This window comes from Mustelus asterias, chromosome 16, assembly GCF_964213995.1.
Source record: "Mustelus asterias chromosome 16, sMusAst1.hap1.1, whole genome shotgun sequence".
NCBI classification, from domain to species: domain Eukaryota; kingdom Metazoa; phylum Chordata; class Chondrichthyes; order Carcharhiniformes; family Triakidae; genus Mustelus; species Mustelus asterias.
This window is the reverse complement of record NC_135816.1, coordinates 99,384,929-99,404,152: the sequence shown is the minus strand read 5'-3', so window position 1 is coordinate 99,404,152 and position 19,224 is coordinate 99,384,929. Positions and strand designations below refer to the sequence as shown.

Below are 19,224 nucleotides of genomic sequence, written 5' to 3'. Positions count from 1 at the left end.
GTAATGTGGGGACCAGAACTGCACACAGTACTCCAAGTGCGGCCGCACCAGAGTTGTGTACAGTTGCAACATAACGCTACGACTCCTAAATTCAATCCCCCTACCAATAAACGCCAAGACACCATATGCCTTCTTAACAACCTTATCTACTTGATTCCCAACTTTCAGGGATCTATGCACACATACACCTAGATCCCTCTGCTCCTCCACACTATTCAAAGTCCTCCCGTTAGCCCTATACTCAACACATCTGTTATTCCTACCAAAGTGAATTACCTCACACTTCTCCGCATTAAACTCCATCCGCCACCTCTCGGCCCAACTTTGCAACCTGTCTAAGTCTTCCTGCAAACTACGACACCCTTCCTCACTGTCTACCACACCACCGACTTTGGTGTCATCAGCAAATTTGCTAATCCACCCAACTATACCCTCATCCAGATCATTAATAAATATTACAAACAGCAGTGGCCCCAAAACAGATCCCTGAGGTACACCACTTGTAACCGCACTCCATGATGAATATTTACTATCAACCACCACCCTCTGTTTCCTATCCGCTAGCCAATTCCTGATCCAATTTCCTAGATCACCCCCAATCCCATACATCTGCATTTTCTGCAGAAGCCTACCATGGTGAACCTTATCAAACGCCTTACTAAAATCCATATATACCACGTCCACTGCCTTGCCCCCATCCACCTCCTTGGTCACTTTCTCAAAAAACTCAATAAGGTTAGTAAGGCACGACCTACCTGCCACAAAACCATGCTGACTATCACCTATCAATTCATTACTCTCCAAATAACTATAAATCCTATCCCTTATAATTTTTTCCAACATCTTGCCGACAACAGAAGTGAGACTCACCGGTCTATAATTCCCGGGGAAGTCTCTGTTCCCCTTCTTAAACAATGGGACAACATTCGCTAACCTCCAATCTTCTGGTACTATACCAGAGGCCAACGACGACCTGAAGATCAGAGCCAGAGGCTCTGCAATCACTTCTCTTGCCTCCCAGAGAATCCTTGGATAAATCCCATCCGGACCAGGGGATTTATCTATTTTCAGACCCTCCAGAATATCCTGCACATCCTCCTTATCAACTGTAATACTGTCTATTCTACTCCCTTGCAACCCAGTGTCCTCCTCAGCTATATTCATGTCCCCTTGCGTGAACACCGAAGAGAAATATTGGTTCAATGCTTCACCAATCTCCTCCGGTTCCACACATAACTTCCCTCTGCCATCTATAACTGGCCCTAAACTTGCCCTAACCAACCTTCTGTTCTTGACATACCTATAGAACGCCTTAGGATTCTCTTTAACCCTATCCGCCAAAGTCTTCTCATGTCCCCTTTTAGCCCTTCTAAGCTCGCTCTTCAACTCCCTCTTAGCCAATCTAAAGCTTTCTAGTGCACTACCCGAGTGCTCACGTCTCATCCGAACATAAGCCTCCTTTTTCTTTTTAACCAACAAAGAAACTTTTTTGGTGCACCACGGTTCCCTAGCCCTACCAATTCCTCCTTGCCTGACAGGGACATACCTATCACAGACTCGCAGTAGCTGCTCCTTGAAAAAACTCCACATGTCGGACGTTCCCAGTCCCTGTAATCTCCTAGTCCAACCTATGTTTCCTAATTCTCTCCTAATAGCCTCATAATTACCCTTCCCCCAGCTAAAACCACTGGCCCGAGGTTCATGCCTATCCCTTTCCATCACTAAGGTGAACGTAACCGAATTGTGGTCACTATCACCAAAATGCACACCAACTTCCAAGTCTAGCACCTGGTCTGGCTCATTTCCCAGCACCAGATCCAATATAGCCTCACCTCTAGTTGGCCTGTCTACATACTGAGTCAAAAAACCTTCCTGCACGCTTTGAACAAAAACTGACCCCTCTAACGAGCTAGAGCTATAACAATTCCAGTCAATATTAGTCAAGTTAAAATCCCCCATAACAATTGCCCTATTACTTTCACTCCTAAGCAGGATTGACTCCGCAATCCTTTCCTCAACCTCTCTAGAACTTTTAGGAGGTCTATAAAAGACTCCCAACAGGGTGACCTCTCCTCTCCTATTTCTAATCTCCGCCCATACTACCTCAACAGATAAGTCCTCATCAAACCTCCTCTCTGACACTGTGATACAATCTCTGACCAATAATGCTACCCCTCCCCCTCTTCTACCTCCTTCCCTACTTCGACTAAAACATTTGAACCCCGGGACCTGCAGCATCCATTCCTGCCCCTGCTCTATCCATGTCTCTGAAATAGCCACAACATCGAAGTCCCAGGTACTGATCCACGCTGCAACTTCACCCACTTTATTGCGAATACTCCTGGCATTGAAGTATACACATTTCAAACCCTGCTCCACCCCACCTCTGCAATGCCCTGCATAGCAGTCCCCATCCATGCATCCCTCACTTTCAGCCCCACTACTCAGGATCCCTCCCCCCCCCCGAATCAGTTTAAACCTCCCTGCATGGCCTTAGCAAATTTACCCCCCAGGATATTGGTCCCCTTCTGATTAAGGTGTAGACCATCCTTCTCATAGAGGTCACACCTTCCCCAGTACGAGCCCCAATTGCTTAAGTACCTGAACCCCTCCCTCCTGCACCATCCCTTCAGCCATGAATTCAAACCTTCCCCCTCCCTATTCCTCTCTAAACTATCCCGTGGTACAGGCAAGAGTCCAGAGATAACCACTCTGTCAGTCTTGGCCTTTAGTTTCCACCCCAACTCCATAAATCCCTGCCTAATATCCCCTTCCCCTATCCTCCCTATGTCGTGTGTCCCCACATGTACAATAACTTGTGGTTTATCTCCCTCCCCCCTAAGAGTCCTGAATACCCTGTCAGACACATCCCGGACCCCAGCCCCTGGTAGGCAACACACCAACCCTGAGTCCCTACCTTTAGTTCCGACCCTCCTATCTGTCCCCTTAATTGTGGAGTCCCCAATCACAAGGCCCAGTCTTTTACAGCCCCTAACCACCTGAGCTTTCTCACTCGGCTCACCCCCAGAGATCTGCTCTCTATGCTCAGTTGATTCCTCCTCAACTGTAGCCTCCAGCACCGAAAACCTATTATGGAGGGGAACCGCCCCAGGGGATTGTCTTCCCGATTGCTTCTTACCCCTCCTCCTGGCATTGACCCAAGCCTCATTTCTAGGAGTTACTATTTCTCTATAACTCCTATCAACTTCCACCTCCGCCTCCCGAATTATGCGGAGTTCCTCTACCTCCCCCTCCAGCTCCTTTACACGCTCCTCCAGAAGCTGCAATCTAATGCACTTCTTACAACTAAAATCTCCTGAAACACTACTGGATTTCCTCACCACATACATCCCACAGGAGATGCAGCATACTGCCTGAACTGCCATCCCTGAAGCCATTACCAGCAAGAAAAAAAAAAACTTCCCCACACTTCCCCAACTGTCACTCTCTACTGCAGCCCGAGCAGCACTCCCACAGTGAGACACCAACTGTCACTCTCTACTGCAGCCCGAGCAGCACTCCCTCACTGAGACACCAACTGTCACACTCTACTGCAGCCCGAGCAGCACTCCCTCACTGAGACACCAACTGTCACTCTCCACTGCAGCCCGAGCAGCACTCCCTCACTGAGACACCAACTGTCACTCTCTACTGCAGCCCGAGCAGCACTCCCACAGTGAGACACCAACTGTCACTCTCTACTGCAGCCCGAGCAGCACTCCCACACTGAGACACCAACTGTCACTCTCTACTGCAGCCCGAGCAGCACTCCCTCACTGAGACAGCAACTGTCACTCTCTATTGCAGCCCGAGCAGCACTCCCTCACTGAGACACCAACTGTCACTCTCTACTGCAGCCCGAGCAGCACTCCCACACTGAGACACCAACTGTCACTCTCTACTGCAGCCCGAGCAGCACTCCCACACTGAGACACCAACTGTCACTCTCTACTGCAGCCCGAGCAGCACTCCCTCACTGAGACACCAACTGTCACTCTCTACTGCAGCCCGAGCAGCACTCCCTCACTGAGACACCAACTGTCACACTCTACTGCAGCCCGAGCAGCACTCCCACACTGAGACACCAACTGTCACTCTCTATTGCAGCCCGAGCAGCACTCCCTCACTGAGACAGCAACTGTCACTCTCTATTGCAGCCCGAGCAGCACTCCCTCACTGAGACAGCAACTGTCACTCTCCACTGCAGCCCGAGCAGCACTCCCTCACTGAGACACCAACTGTCACTCTCCACTGCAGCCCGAGCAGCACTCCCTCACTGAGACACCAACTGTCACTCTCTATTGCAGCCCGAGCAGCACTCCCTCACTGAGACACCAACTGTCACTCTCTATTGCAGCCCGAGCAGCACTCCCACACTGAGACACCAACTGTCACTCTCCACTGCAGCCCGAGCAGCACTCCCTCACTGAGACACCAACTGTCACTCTCCACTGCAGCCCGAGCAGCACTCCCACACTGAGACACCAACTGTCACTCTCTATTGCAGCCCGAGCAGCACTCCCTCACTGAGACACCAACTGTCACTCTCTATTGCAGCCCGAGCAGCACTCCCACACTGAGACACCAACTGTCACTCTCCACTGCAGCCCGAGCAGCACTCCCTCACTGAGACACCAACTGTCACTCTCCACTGCAGCCCGAGCAGCACTCCCTCACTGAGACACCAACTGTCACTCTCCACTGCAGCCCGAGCAACACTCCCTCACTGAGACACCAACTGTCACTCTCCACTGCAGCCCGAGCAGCACTCCCTCACTGAGACACCAACATTATTTGTCCCATTACCTGGACAAGTGATGTTCTGTTGCTTGAATGCCGCCGAGTCTACGTTACAATCCCAGAGGCTGGCATTATTCACCAGCATTTTCACCCCTCGACTTCCACACTTGACACAGTGCTCGCCAGTCCTGTTCCTGCCCCTCATCCCAGGTCCACTCCATCTGACCTCAGCTCTGTCGCACTCCAGCTGTGAACAGACCAGATGCCGTTGACTCTCGTCCCACTGACGCCAACACAGGGGCTTCCAGGAGCCCCCATGGAAAACCTCCGTCCGACCCTCGCACGGGTTCCGTCCGTCCACCAGCCTGAATGGAACCACCTCACCCTCTGTAAAGAAAGACAGGTTCGTCAAACAGGAATATTGACAAGAACTCACATTCACACACTCCCATCAAACACTCCCAGGACAGGTACAGCACAGGGTTAGATACAGAGTATAGCTCCCTCTGCACTGTCCCCCATCAAACACTCCCAGGACAGGTACAGCACGGGGTTAGATACAGAGTAAAGCTCCCTTTACACTGTCCCTATCAAACACTCCCAGGACAGGTACAGCACGGGGTTAGATACAGAGTAAAGCTCCCTCTACACTGTCCCCATCAAACACTCCCAGGACAGGTACAGCACGGGGTTAGATACAGAGTAAAGCTCCCTCTGCACTGTCCCCCATCAAACACTCCCAGGACAGGTACAGCACGGGGTTAGATAAAGAGTAAAGCTCCCTCTGCACTGTCCCCCATCAAACACTCCCAGGACAGGTACAGCACGGGGTTAGATACAGAGTAAAGCTCCCTCTACACTGTCCCTATCAAACACTCCCAGGACAGGTACAGCACGGGGTTAGATACAGAGTAAAGCTCCCTCTACACTGTCCCCATCAAACACTCCCAGGACAGGGACAGCACAGGGTTAGATACAGAGTAAAGCTCCCTCTACACTGACCCATCAAACACTCCCAGGACAGGTACAGCACAGGGTTAGATACAGAGTAAAGCTCCCTCTACACTGTCCCCCATCAAACACTCCCAGGACAGGTACAGCACGGGGTTAGATACAGAGTAAAACCCCCTCTGCACTGTCCCCATCAAACACTCCCAGGACAGGTACAGCACAGGGTTAGATACAGAGTAAAGCTCCCTCTACACTGTCCCCCATCAAACACTCCCAGGACAGGTACAGCACGGGGTTAGATACAGAGTAAAACTCCCTCTGCACTGTCCCCATCAAACACTTCCAGGACAGGTACAGCACGGGGTTAAATACAGAGTAAAGCTCCCTCTACACTGTCCCCATCAAACACTCCCAGGACAGGTACAGCACGGGGTTAAATACAGAGTAAAGCTCCTTGTACACTGTCCCCCATCAAACATTCCCAGGACAGGTACAGCACGGGGTTAGATACAGAGTAAAGCTCCCTCTACACTGTCCCCATCAAACAGTCCCAGGACAGGTACAGCACGGGGTTAAATACAGAGTAAAGCTCCCTGTACACTGTCCCCCATCAAACAGTCCCAGGATAGGTACAGCACGAGGTTAGATACAGAGTAAAGCTCCCTCTACACTGTCCCCACCAAACAGTCCCAGGACAGGTACAGCACGAGGTTAGATACAGAGTAAAGCTCCCTCTACACTGTCCCCATCAAACAGTCCCAGGACAGGTACAGCACAGGGTTAGGTACAGAGTAAAGCTCCCTCTACACTGTCCCCATCAAACATTCCCAGGACAGGTACAGCACGGGGTTAGATACAGAGTAAAGCTCCCTCTACACTGTCCCCATCAAACACTCCCAGGACAGGTACAGCACGGGGTTAGATACAGAGTAAAGCTCCCTCTGCACTGTCCCCCATCAAACACTCCCAGGACAGGTACAGCACGGGGTTAGATACAGAGTAAAGCTCCCTCTGCACTGTCCCCCATCAAACACTCCCAGGACAGGTACAGCACGGGGTTAGATACAGAGTAAAGCTCCCTCTACACTGTCCCTATCAAACACTCCCAGGACAGGTACAGCACGGGGTTAGATACAGAGTAAAGCTCCCTCTACACTGTCCCCATCAAACACTCCCAGGACAGGGACAGCACAGGGTTAGATACAGAGTAAAGCTCCCTCTACACTGACCCATCAAACACTCCCAGGACAGGTACAGCACAGGGTTAGATACAGAGTAAAGCTCCCTCTACACTGTCCCCCATCAAACACTCCCAGGACAGGTACAGCACGGGGTTAGATACAGAGTAAAACTCCCTCTGCACTGTCCCCATCAAACACTCCCAGGACAGGTACAGCACAGGGTTAGATACAGAGTAAAGCTCCCTCTACACTGTCCCCCATCAAACACTCCCAGGACAGGTACAGCACGGGGTTAGATACAGAGTAAAACTCCCTCTGCACTGTCCCCATCAAACACTCCCAGGACAGGTACAGCACGGGGTTAAATACAGAGTAAAGCTCCCTCTACACTGTCCCCATCAAACACTCCCAGGACAGGTACAGCACGGGGTTAAATACAGAGTAAAGCTCCTTGTACACTGTCCCCCATCAAACATTCCCAGGACAGGTACAGCACGGGGTTAGATACAGAGTAAAGCTCCCTCTACACTGTCCCCATCAAACAGTCCCAGGACAGGTACAGCACGGGGTTAAATACAGAGTAAAGCTCCCTGTACACTGTCCCCCATCAAACAGTCCCAGGATAGGTACAGCACGAGGTTAGATACAGAGTAAAGCTCCCTCTACACTGTCCCCACCAAACAGTCCCAGGACAGGTACAGCACGAGGTTAGATACAGAGTAAAGCTCCCTCTACACTGTCCCCATCAAACAGTCCCAGGACAGGTACAGCACAGGGTTAGGTACAGAGTAAAGCTCCCTCTACACTGTCCCCATCAAACATTCCCAGGACAGGTACAGCACGGGGTTAGATACAGAGTAAAGCTCCCTCTACACTGTCCCCATCAAACACTCCCAGGACAGGTACAACATGGGGTTAGATACAGAGTAAAGCTCCCTCTACACTGTCCCCATCAAACACTCCCAGGACAGGTACAGCACGGGGTTAGATACAGAGTAACGCTCTCTCTCCAATCAGTATGATCTGGTTAACCCAGCTGAAACACTAACCTGCAGTGTTGCTCTGGGGTTTATAGACACCGGGTATTTCTGAAGGTTACCTGAGCAATGTAAGGTGTGTTTTACACCGACTGGTTTGTCAGCTATGTTCAGACACTTGAGGAAATCTGGTTCTGTCAGTAAACAAGTCCAATTTTTCACATGGACAGTCTTGTACTCCCATGAGGTCTCATTCCTCTCCTCAGAGACAGCATGGCCACACTGCAGCCTCTGACACACCAGCTCTGCGTCCCGTAGCGAGGAAAATGAGTGGGAGACTTCATGCCAAGACCCATTATAGTACAGTTGTACAACACCCTGACAATGGTCAGCTCCACCCTGCAACCTCAGCTGGAAGTGTGCGTCTGTGGAGACAGAGAGAGAGATGTTTAAAGTTTATTTAGTGTCATAAGTCGGCTGACATTAACACTGCAGTGAAGTTACTGTGAAAATCCCCCACTCGCCACACTCCGGCGCCTGTTCGGGTTATACTGAGGGAGAATTTAGCACGGCCAATACACCTAACCCGCACGTCTTTCAGACTGTGGGAGGAAATTGGAGCACCCAGTGTAAACCCATGCAGACACGGGGAGAATGTACAAACTCCACACAGACAGTGACCCAAGCCGGGAATCGAACTCCGGTATGATTCGAAGAAAGGGAAAAGCAAAGAGAGAGTGAGAGAGAGAGAGACAGTGTGATAATAGACAGAGACAAAGAGGGAGTGGGAGAAAAAGGACAGAGGTGAAAGGAGGGTGAAGATGGAGGGAACAAGCACAAAGGAGGATTAGAATCAGAGAATAGAGAGTGCCAACGGAGAGAGTGGAAAATTGGATGGAGTCAGGACAAGGAATGGGATCGGATGAAGGGGACAGGGAAGGAATCGATGAATGTGGGCAGCGAGAGGGAAAGTGGACATGAAGAGGAGAAATAGATAGGATAGCATGAGAGTGGGAGGAGGATAGATGAAGGCAGAGGGGGGGAGGAGGGCGGGAGGAGGAGAGAAGGGCTTGAGGAAGTTGCTGGGTTGAGGGCAGAAGGAGGGGGGGGGTGAGGGAGTGGATGGGATGGGGGAGAGAGAGTGTAGAGGGGAGGGAAGTGAGGGGGATGGAATGGGGCGATGGGATGTGGGAGAGAGAATGTAGAGGGGATGGGGAAGGGGGCGATGGGATGGGGGAAAGAGAGTATAGAGGGGAGGGAAGTGAGGGGGATGGGGAAGGGGGGTGATGGGATGGGGAGAGAGAGTGTAGAGGGGAGGGAAGTGAGGGGGATGGGGAAGGGGGCGATGGGATGGGGGAGAGAGAGTGTAGAGGGGAGGGAAGTGAGGGATGGAATGGGGCGATGGGATGGGGGAGAGAGAGTGTAGAGGGGAGGGAAGTGAGGGGGATGGGGAAGGGGGCGATGGGATGGGGGAGAGAAAGTGCAGAGGGGAGGGAAGTGAGGGGGATGGGGAAGGGGGTGATGGGATGGGGGAGAGAGTGTAGAGGGGAGGGAAGTGAGGGGGATGGAATGGGGGAAAGAGAGTGTAGAGGGGAGGGAAGTGAGGGGGATGGGATGGGGCGATAGGATGGGGCAAGAGAGTGTAGAGGGGAGGGAAGTGAGGGGGATGGGGAAGGGGGCGATGGGATGGGGGAGAGAGAGTGTAGAGGGGAGGTAAGTGAGGGGGATGGAATGGGAAGGGGGGGAAACAGAGCAAGAGAGATAGGCAGGTAGTACAGGAATCTCCTGTGCCCATTCCCCTGCAAAACAGATATACGGCTTTGGATACTGTTGAGGGGAAAGACCTCTCTGGGGAAAGCAGCAACAGCCAAACCCGCTGCACCATGGTTGGTTCTGCTGCAGAGAGGAGGGGTAAAATGTGTGCCAGTGCAATAGTTATAGGAGATTCAATTGTAAGGGGTTTCGACAGGCATTTCTGTGGCCACAAACAAGACTCCTATGGTATGTTACACTGCTGGTTAAAGAGGAAATGAACACAATAATGAGAGAGGATATTAGCTCTGACAACGTGGAGTCTGTATGGGGAGAGTTGAGAAATACCAAGGGGCAAAAAACATTAGTAGGTGTCATATATAAACCCTCAAACTGCACAGGTGATGTTGGGAATGGCATTAAACAGGAAATTAGAGATGCATGTAATAAGGGAATATCAGTGATCATGGGCAATTTTCATCTGCACATAGACTGGGCAAATCAAATTAGCCACAATGCCGTAGAGGAGGAATTCCTGGAGTGTTTACGGGATGGTTTTCTTAACCAATATGTGGAGGAACCAACTAGATAGCAGGCCATCTTAGACTGGGTACTGTGTAATGAGAAGGGATTCATTGCCAATCTAACTGTGGGAGACCCCTTGGGGATGAGTAACCATAACATGACAGAATGTTTTATCAAGGTGTAGTGTGAAGTAGTTCATTCGGACATTAGGGTGCTGAATCTTAATAAAGGAAACTATGAGGATATGAGGCGTGAGTTGCTTTATAGATTGGGAAGAGTTACTTAAAGGGATGATGGTGGATAGGCAATGGCAAACGTTCAAGGAACACATGGGGGAACTGCAGCAACTGTTTATTCCTCTCTGGCACAAAAGCAAAATGGGTTAGAGGGCCAATCCATGGCTTACAAAGGAAATTAGAGAGAGGATCCAACATAAGAAACATAATAGGTCTGAGGATTGAGGTGCAGTTTAGAGTTCGGCAAAGATGGACCAAGGGATTGATTAAGAAGGGGAAAAATACAGTACGAAAGTAAGCTTGCAGGGAACGTAAAGACTGACACTAAGAGTTTCTATAGATATGTGAAGAGGAAGAGGTTGGTGAAGACAAATGTAGGTTCAATACAGACAGAAACGGGGGAATGTATAATAGAGGATAAAGAAATGGCCGAGCAACTGAATACGCACTTTGGTTCTGTCTTCACAAAAGAGGACACAAATCAAATGCAAGAAATGTTGGAGAATGCAAGATTTAGTGAGAGGGAAGAACTGAGAGAGATCAATATTGGCAGAGAAAAGGTGCTGGGAAAATTGATGGGATTGAAGGTGGATAAATCCCCAGGGCCCAATAATTTGCATCCCAGAGTACATAAGGAAGTGGCTCTAGAAATAGTGGGTACATTGGTGGGCATCTTCCAGGATTCTGTAGTCTCTGGAACAGTCCCTGCAGATTGGAGGGCAGCGAATGTTACTCCAATATTCAAAAAGGGAGGTAGAGAGAAAACAGGGAATTTTAGAGATGTAAGCCCAACATCGGTAGTGGGGAAAATTCTTGAATCCATTATCAAGGACTTTATAGCAGAGCATTTAGAAAGCAGTGGCAGGATCAGACAGAGTCAACATGGATATAGGAAGTCATGCTTGACTGATCTGTTGGAATTCTTTGAAGATGTAACTAGGTTGACAAGGGGGGACCTGTCAATGTGATATATTTGGACTTTTAGAAAGCGTTTGACAAAGTCCCGCACAAGAGATTATCGTGCAAGATTAAAGCGTATGGGATTGGGGGAAGTGTATTGAGATGGATAGAAAACTGGTTGGCAGAGAGTTGGAATTAATGGGTGCTTTTCAAATTGGCAGACAGTAACTAGAGGGTGCCACAGGGATCAGTGCTGGGACCCCAGCTAGTCACAATATATATTAATGATTTGGATGAGGGAACAAAATGTCACATCTCAAAGTTTGTAGATGATACCAAGTTGGGGGGAGGGTGAACTGTGAAGAAGATGCAGAGATCCTCCAGAGTGATCTGGTCAGGTTGAGTGAGTGGGCTAATCAATGGCAGATGCAGTATAATTTGGATAAATGTGAGGTTATTCACTTTGGAAGCAAAAACAAAGATTACTACCTGAATGGCTGTAAATTGGGAGAGGGGAGTGTGCAGAGGGACCTGGGTGTCCTTGTGCACCAGTCGCTGAAGGTAAGCCTGCAGGTGCAGCAGGCAGTAAAGAAGGCAAATGGTATGTTGGCCTTCATTGCGAGAGGTTTCGAGTACAGAAGCAGGGATGTGTTGTTGCAATTATACAGGACCTTGGTGAGGCCACAACTAGAGTACTGTGTGCAGTTTTGATCTCCTTTGCTAAGGAAGGATGTTCTTGCTCTCGAGGGAGTGCAGCGAAGGTTTACCCGGCTGATTCCGGGGGATGGCGGGACTGATGTATGAGGTGAGATTGACTCGGTTACGATTGTTTCCGCTGGAGTTCAGACGAATGAGGGGGGATCTCATCGAGACATATAAAATTCTAACAGGTCTAGACAGGATAGATGGAGGGAGGATGTTTCCGATGGTGGGGGAGTCCAGAACCAGAGGTCACAGTCTGAGGATTCGGGGTAGACCATTTAGGACGGAGGTTGAGGAGACATTTCTTCACCCACAGAGTGGTGAGCCTGTGGTTGATGCCAAAACATTTAATGCATTCAAGAGGCGGCTGGATATAGCACTTGGGATGAATGGGATCAAAGGTTATGGGGAGGATTAGGCTATTGAGTTGGATGATCAGCCATGATCGTAATGAATTAACAGAGCAGGTTTGAAGGGCCGAATGGCCTCCTCCTGTTCCTATCTTCTATGTTTCTATGTTTTTGTGAGAGTGCAGAGGGAGGTGGAGGGGGGGGGGGGATGTGATAGAGAGGGGAGGAAACGATGGGGAGGGGAGATGGGAAGGGGTTTAGTGTGGGTGTTTCTTTGCGGGATGCGAGAGGGAGAGGGAGGGGATTGTGGAAGGTTTTCCGTACCCGAGCACACGATGCCCACGCTGCCGTTCCGGTAGCTCCGCTGCCGTGGGACTTGGTGGCACTGACGCAAGCTGTCTTCACTGCCCAAACATTCCAGTTGCTCCGTCCACACCGTTCCCACCGGAATATTAAAGAAACTCCCAGGCACTATCGCATGTGTGGAACCACATTTCAGCTGCCTGCACACCGCATCCGCCTCCTGCCTGGAGAATCCATCGCCACACACTGTCACATTGGAATTTCCCACTTTGAGGCTGAGCTGCCCGGAACATCGGGAATGAGAGAGAGAAACTCCCCGAATATCTGTAAAACAAGGGAGAATCCAAAATACTCACTGAGATACAGTCCCACTCTCACCTACCCTGCTGGGATACAGTCCCACTCCCATATACCCTGCTGGGATACAGTCCCACTCCCGCATACCCTGCTGGGATACAGTCCCTCTCCCGCATACCCTGCTGGGATACAGTCCCACTCCCGTATACCCTGCTGGGATACAGTCCCACTCTCACCTACCCAGCTGGGATACAGTCCCACTCCCATATACCCTGCTGGGATACAGTCCCACTCCCATATAACCTGCTGGGATACAGTCCCACTCTCACCTACCCTGCTGGGATACAGTCCCATTCCCATCTATCCTGCTGGGATACAGTCCCAATCTCACCTACCCTGCTGGGATACAGTCCCACTCTCACCTGTCCTGCTGGGATACAGTCCCACTCTCACCTACCCTGCTGGGATACAGACCCACTCGCATATACCCTGCTGGGATACAGATCCACTCCCATATACCCTGCTGGGATACAGTCCCACTCCCGTATACTCTGCTGGGATACAGTCCCACTCTCACCTACCCTGCTGGGATACAGTCCCACTCTCACCTACCCTGCTGGGATACAGTCCCACTCCCATATGCCCTGCTGGCATACAGTCCCACTCCAGTATACCCTGCTGGGATACAGTCCCACTCTCACCTACCCTGCTGGGATACAGTCCCCCTCCCGTATACCCTGCTGGGATACAGTCCCCCTCTCGTATACCCTGCTGGGATACAGTCCCCCTCCCGTATACCCTGCTGGGATACAGTCTCCCTCCCGTATACTCTGCTGGGATACAGTTCCACTCTCACCTACACTGCTGGGATACAGTCCCACTCCCATATACCCTGCTGGGATACAGTCCCCCTCCCGTATACCCTGCTGGGATACTGTCCCACTCCTGTATACTCTGCTGGGATACAGTTCCACTCTCACCTACCCTGCTGGGATACAGTCCCATTCCCGTATACCCTGCTGGGATACAGTCCCACTCCTGTATACTCTGCTGGGATACAGTCCCACTCCCATATACCCTGCTGGGATACAGTCCCATTCCCTTATACCCTGCTGCGATAAAGCCCCGCTCCATATGCCTGCTGGGATACACACCCACTCCCATATACCCTGCTGGGATACTGTTCCACTCCCATATAGCCTGCTGGGATACAGTCCCACTCCCATATAGCCTGCTGGGATACAGTCCCATTCCCTTACGCTCTGCCAGAATGCAGTCTCACTCCCATATAGCCTGCTGGGATACAGTCTCACTCCCATAAACCCTGATGGGATACAGTTCCAGTCACATATCCCCTGCGGGATAAATCCCCACACTCATATATCCCACTGTGATAAAGTTCCACTCTCAATTACCCTGCTGGGATACAGTCCCACTCCCATATGCCCTGCTGGGATACTGTTCCACTCCCATATAGCCTGCTGGGATACAGTCCCACTCCCATATAGCCTGCTGCGATAAAGCCCCGCTCCATATGCCTGCTGGGATACACTCCCACTCCCATATACCCTGCTGGAATACAGTCCCACTCCCATATACCCTGCTGGGATACTGTTACACTCCCATATAGCCTGCTGGGATACAGTCCCACTCCCATATACCCTGCTGGGATACAGTCCCAGTCTCATCTACCCTGCTGGGATACAGTCCCACTCTCATATACCCTGCTGGGATACAGTCCCACTCTCATATACACTGCTGGGGTACAGTTCCACTCCCATATACCGTGCTGCGTTGAAGTTTCACTCTCATACCCTGTTGGAACACAGTTCCACCCTCATATCCTCTGCTGGGATACAGTCCCACTCTCATATCCTCTGCTGGGATACAGTCCCACTCTCATATCCCTTCTGGGATTACAGTTCCACTCTCACCTACACTGCTGGGATACAGTCCCACTCCCGTATACTCTGCTGGGATACAGTCCCCCTCCCGTATACTCTGCTGGGATACAGTCCCACTCTCACCTACCCTGCTGGGATGCAGTCCCCCTCCTGTATGCCCTGCTAGGATACAGTTCCAGTCCCGTATGCTCTGCTGGGATACAGTTCCACTCTTACCTACCCTGCAGGGATACAGTCCCACTCCCATATACCCTGCTGGGATACAGTTCCACTCTCACCTACACTGCTGGGATACAGTCCCACTCCCATATACCCTGCTGGGATACAGTCCCCCTCCCATATACCCTGCTGGGATACAGTCCCACTCTTGTATACTCTGCTGGGATACAGTTCCACTCTCACCTACCCTGCTGGGATACAGTCCCACTCTCATATACCCAGCTGGGATACAGTCCCATTCCCTTACGCTCTGCCAGAATGCAGTCTCACTCCCATATAGCCTGCTGGGATACAGTCTCACTCCCATAAACCCTGATGGGATACAGTTCCAGTCTCATGTTCCCTGCGGGATAAATCCCCACACTCATATATCCCACCGTGATAAAGTTCCACTCTCAACTACCCTGCTGGGATACAGTCCCACTCCCATATAGCCTGCTGGGATACTGTTCCACTCCCATATAGCCTGCTGGGATACAGTCCCACTCCCATATAGCCTGCTGGGATACAGTCCCACCCCCATATAGCCTGCTGGGATACAGTCCCATTCCCTTACGCTCTGCCAGAATGCAGTCTCACTCCCATATAGCCTGCTGGGATACAGTCTCACTCCCATAAACCCTGATGGGATACAGTTCCAGTCTCATATTCCCTGCGGGATAAATCCCCACACTCATATATCCCACTGTGATAAAGTTCCACTCTCAAATACCCTGCTGGGATACAGTCCCACTGCCATATACTCTCATTGGATACAGTCCCATTCTCATATACTCTGCTGGGGATACAGTCCCATTCTCATCTACCCTGCTGGGATACAGTCCCACTCTTATATACCCTTCTGGGATGAAGTCCTACTCCCATATACCCTCTTGGGATACACTCCCATTCCCATATACCCTGCTGGGGATACAGTCCCAGTCTCATCTACCCTGCTGGGATACAGTCCCACTCTCATATACCCTGCTGGGATAAAGTCCCACTCTCATATACCCTGCTGGGGTACAGTTCCACTCCCATATACCGTGCTGCATTGCAGTTTCACTCTCATACCCTGTTGGAACACAGTTCCACCCTCATATCCTCTGCTGGGATACAGTCCCACTCTCATATCCTCTGCTGGGATACAGTCCCAGTCTCATATCCCTTCTGGGATTACAGTTCCACTCTCATTCCCTGCTGGGATACAGTCCCACTCCCATATACCCTGCTGGTATACAGTTCCACTCCCATGTACCCTGCTGGGATAAAGTCCTATTCCCATATTCCCTGCTGGGACACAGTCCCACTCCCGTATACCCTGCTGGGGATACAGTCCCACTCCCTTACACCCTGCTGGGATACAGTCCCACTCCCATATACCCTGTTGGGATAAAGTCCCACTCCCATATATCCTGCTGGGATACAGTTCCACTCCCATATATCCTGCTGTGTTACAGTTCCACTCTCATACCCTGTTGGAATACAGTTCCACTCTCATACCCTCTGCTGGGATACAGTCCCACTCTCGTATCCCTTGCTGGGATGCAGTTCCAATCCCATATATCCTGGTGGGATAAAGTCCCACTCCCATATCCTCTGCTGGGATTACAGTTCCATTCTCATTCCCTGCTGGGATACAGCTCCACTCCCATATACCCTGCTGGGATACAATTCCACTCTCATACCCTGCTGGGATACAGTCCCGCTCTCATATCCTGTGCTGGGATACTGTCTGACTCTCATATATCCTGCTGAGATACAGTTCCACTCTCGTATGCCCTGCTGGGATGCGGTTCCAATCCCATGTGCCCTGCTGGGATTGAGTTCCACTGTCAGACAATCTGCTTGACAATTTCTGCCGTTACATGCAGTCAGACAGCTGGACATCCTCTGGTGTGAGGAATGTTGTTTGATTTCTAACTATTGTAATGGGGATATCTTAGTGCACACAGCTCTGGCTGTTGTGATACTGTCTGGGAGGGATGATTATACTCACCCTGGGCTTTTATTCTTGGGGGTGCAGTCACAGGCGGGACAATTGCGCAAGAACCTACAAATATAAGAGATTCGTCATCAATTAATGCAGCAAATAAGCTTGAAGAAATCAGAACGCCACAAGCTGACACACCACGGTGCAACAGTCTGCCTTCAGAGTAAAGCTCCTTCGACATTGTCCCCATCAAAAACTCCCAGGACAGCTGCAGCACGGGGTTAGATACAGAGTAAAGCTTCCTCTACACTGTCCCCATCAAACACTCCCAGGACAGGTACAGCACGGGTTTGGCGAGGAGCTGATCTCGTGGCCAGGATGTGCTGAGTTTTGGTTTTCGAGGCTGCTTGTTTTTCATGTGTGGTTTTGTTCTGTTGTGTGGGTGACGGGAAGGCAGTGGTTTCAGGTGAACAATAGCACTTGCTTTCACGCCCATTACGGAGTGCAGCGGAAGTTCCTGGAGTTTGCTTCCAGCTCCCGCCTGACTCAAACCATCTCCGCCTGGGGGTGGAAATGGTACCGGGGAGAATGCGAGTGAGGTGTCTGGTGACGCAAATGGTACCAGTGACCCTGGGTGTGGGAGGTTCCAGAACCAGGCAGAGTACACCTCCACACTGGAACAGGAGGAGGCCATTCAGCCCCTTCTCCAGCCTGTTACACAGGAACAGGAGGATCCCATTTAGCCCCTTCTCCAGCCTGTTACACAGGAACAGGAGGAGGCCATTCAGCCCCTTCTCCAGCCTGTTACACAGGAACAGGAGGATCCCATTCAGCCGCTTCTCCAGCCTGTTACACAGGAACAGGAGGAGGCCATTCAGCCCCTTCTCCAGCCTGTTACACAGGGACAGGAGGAGGCCATTCAGCCCCTTCTCCAGCCTGTTACACAGGAACAGGAGGATCCCATTCAGCCCCTTCTCCAGCCTGTTACACAGGAACAGGAGGAGGCTATTCAGCCCCTTCTCCAGCCTGTTACACAGGAACAGGAGGATCCCATTTAGCCCCTTCTCCAGCCTGTTACACAGGAACAGGAGGAGGCCATTCAGCCCCTTCTCCAGCCTGTTATACAGGAACAGGAGGAGGCCATTCAGCCCCTTCTCCAGCCTATTACAAGAGCTATCAACAGGTGGTCACACCAGGGCCATGGGTGGAGGATAAGTGGGTGACGGCCAGGAAGGGTAAAGCTCGGGTGATTGAGAGCACCCCGGTGGATGTGCCCCTACACAACAAGTACTCCTGCCTGAGTAGTGCTGGGGGGGACAGCTCGCCTGGGGGAAGCAGCAGTGGCCGTGTCTCCGGAGTGGAGTCCGGCCCTGTAACTCAGAGGGCTAAGGAAAAGAGGAGGAAGGCAGTATTAATCGGGGACTCGACAGTAAGGGGGTCGGACAGGCGTTTTTGCGGAGGCAGGCGGGAGTCTCGGATGGTGGTCTGCCTCCCTGGGGCCGGGATCCAGGATGTCGCTGGTCGAGTCCCAGAGATCCTGAGGAGGGAGGGAGAGGAGCCGGAGGTAGCGGTACATATTGGTACCGCTGATGTGGGAAGGAAGGGGGAAGGGGTAATGAAAAGAGACTATGGGGAATTAGGGAGACAGCTGAGAAGGAGGAAAGCAAAGGTAGTAATCTCAGGATTGCTGCCTGTGCCACGGGAGGGTGAGGGCAGGAATGGAGTGAGGTGGAGGATGAATGTGTGGCTGAGGGACTGGTGCAGGGGGCAGGGATTCAGGTTCCTGGACCATTGGGACCTCTTTAGGGGCAGGTGTGACCTGTACACAAAAAACGGGTGGCACTTGAATCCCAGGGGGACCAATATCCTGGCAGGAAGGTTGGCTAAGGCTACTGGGGAGAGTTTAAACTAGATAGGTTGGGGGGAGGGGATTGAGACGAGGTGACTGGGAGCGAGGAACTTAGCTCGCAAACAGAGAAGGGTTATAGACGGTGCAAGAGGGAGGATGGACGGGGGATAGAGAAGGGGAGAGCTCAGACCAAAGGATTGAGATGTGTTTACTTTAATGCCAGGAGTATAGTGAATAAAGGGGATGAGCTCAGAGCGTGGATCGATGCCTGGAAGTGTGATGTGGTGGCCATTACGGAGACTTGGATGTCTCAGGGACAGGACTGGATACTACAGGTGCCGGGATTCAGATGTTTCAGGAAGGACAGGGAGGGAGGCAAGAGAGGGGGTGGAGTGGCACTGCTGATCAGGGAGAGTGTCACAGCTG

At 51.3% G+C, this 19,224-nt stretch overlaps 1 protein-coding gene across 1 annotated transcript in view; it reads right to left on the bottom strand.

Moving 5' to 3' along the window:
* LOC144505545 (CD5 antigen-like) overlaps positions 1-19,224 on the bottom strand; it is a 68,805-nt gene that overhangs the window by 17,932 nt on the left and 31,649 nt on the right. Inside the window, exons 5-8 of the mRNA XM_078231675.1 lie at positions 17,016-17,069; positions 12,639-12,941; positions 7,972-8,274; positions 4,807-5,127 (exon numbers count right to left, since the gene is read on the bottom strand). Of these exons, the coding sequence (XP_078087801.1) occupies positions 4,807-5,127; positions 7,972-8,274; positions 12,639-12,941; positions 17,016-17,069 (981 nt within the window). The remainder of the gene's footprint in view (positions 1-4,806; positions 5,128-7,971; positions 8,275-12,638; positions 12,942-17,015; positions 17,070-19,224) is intronic.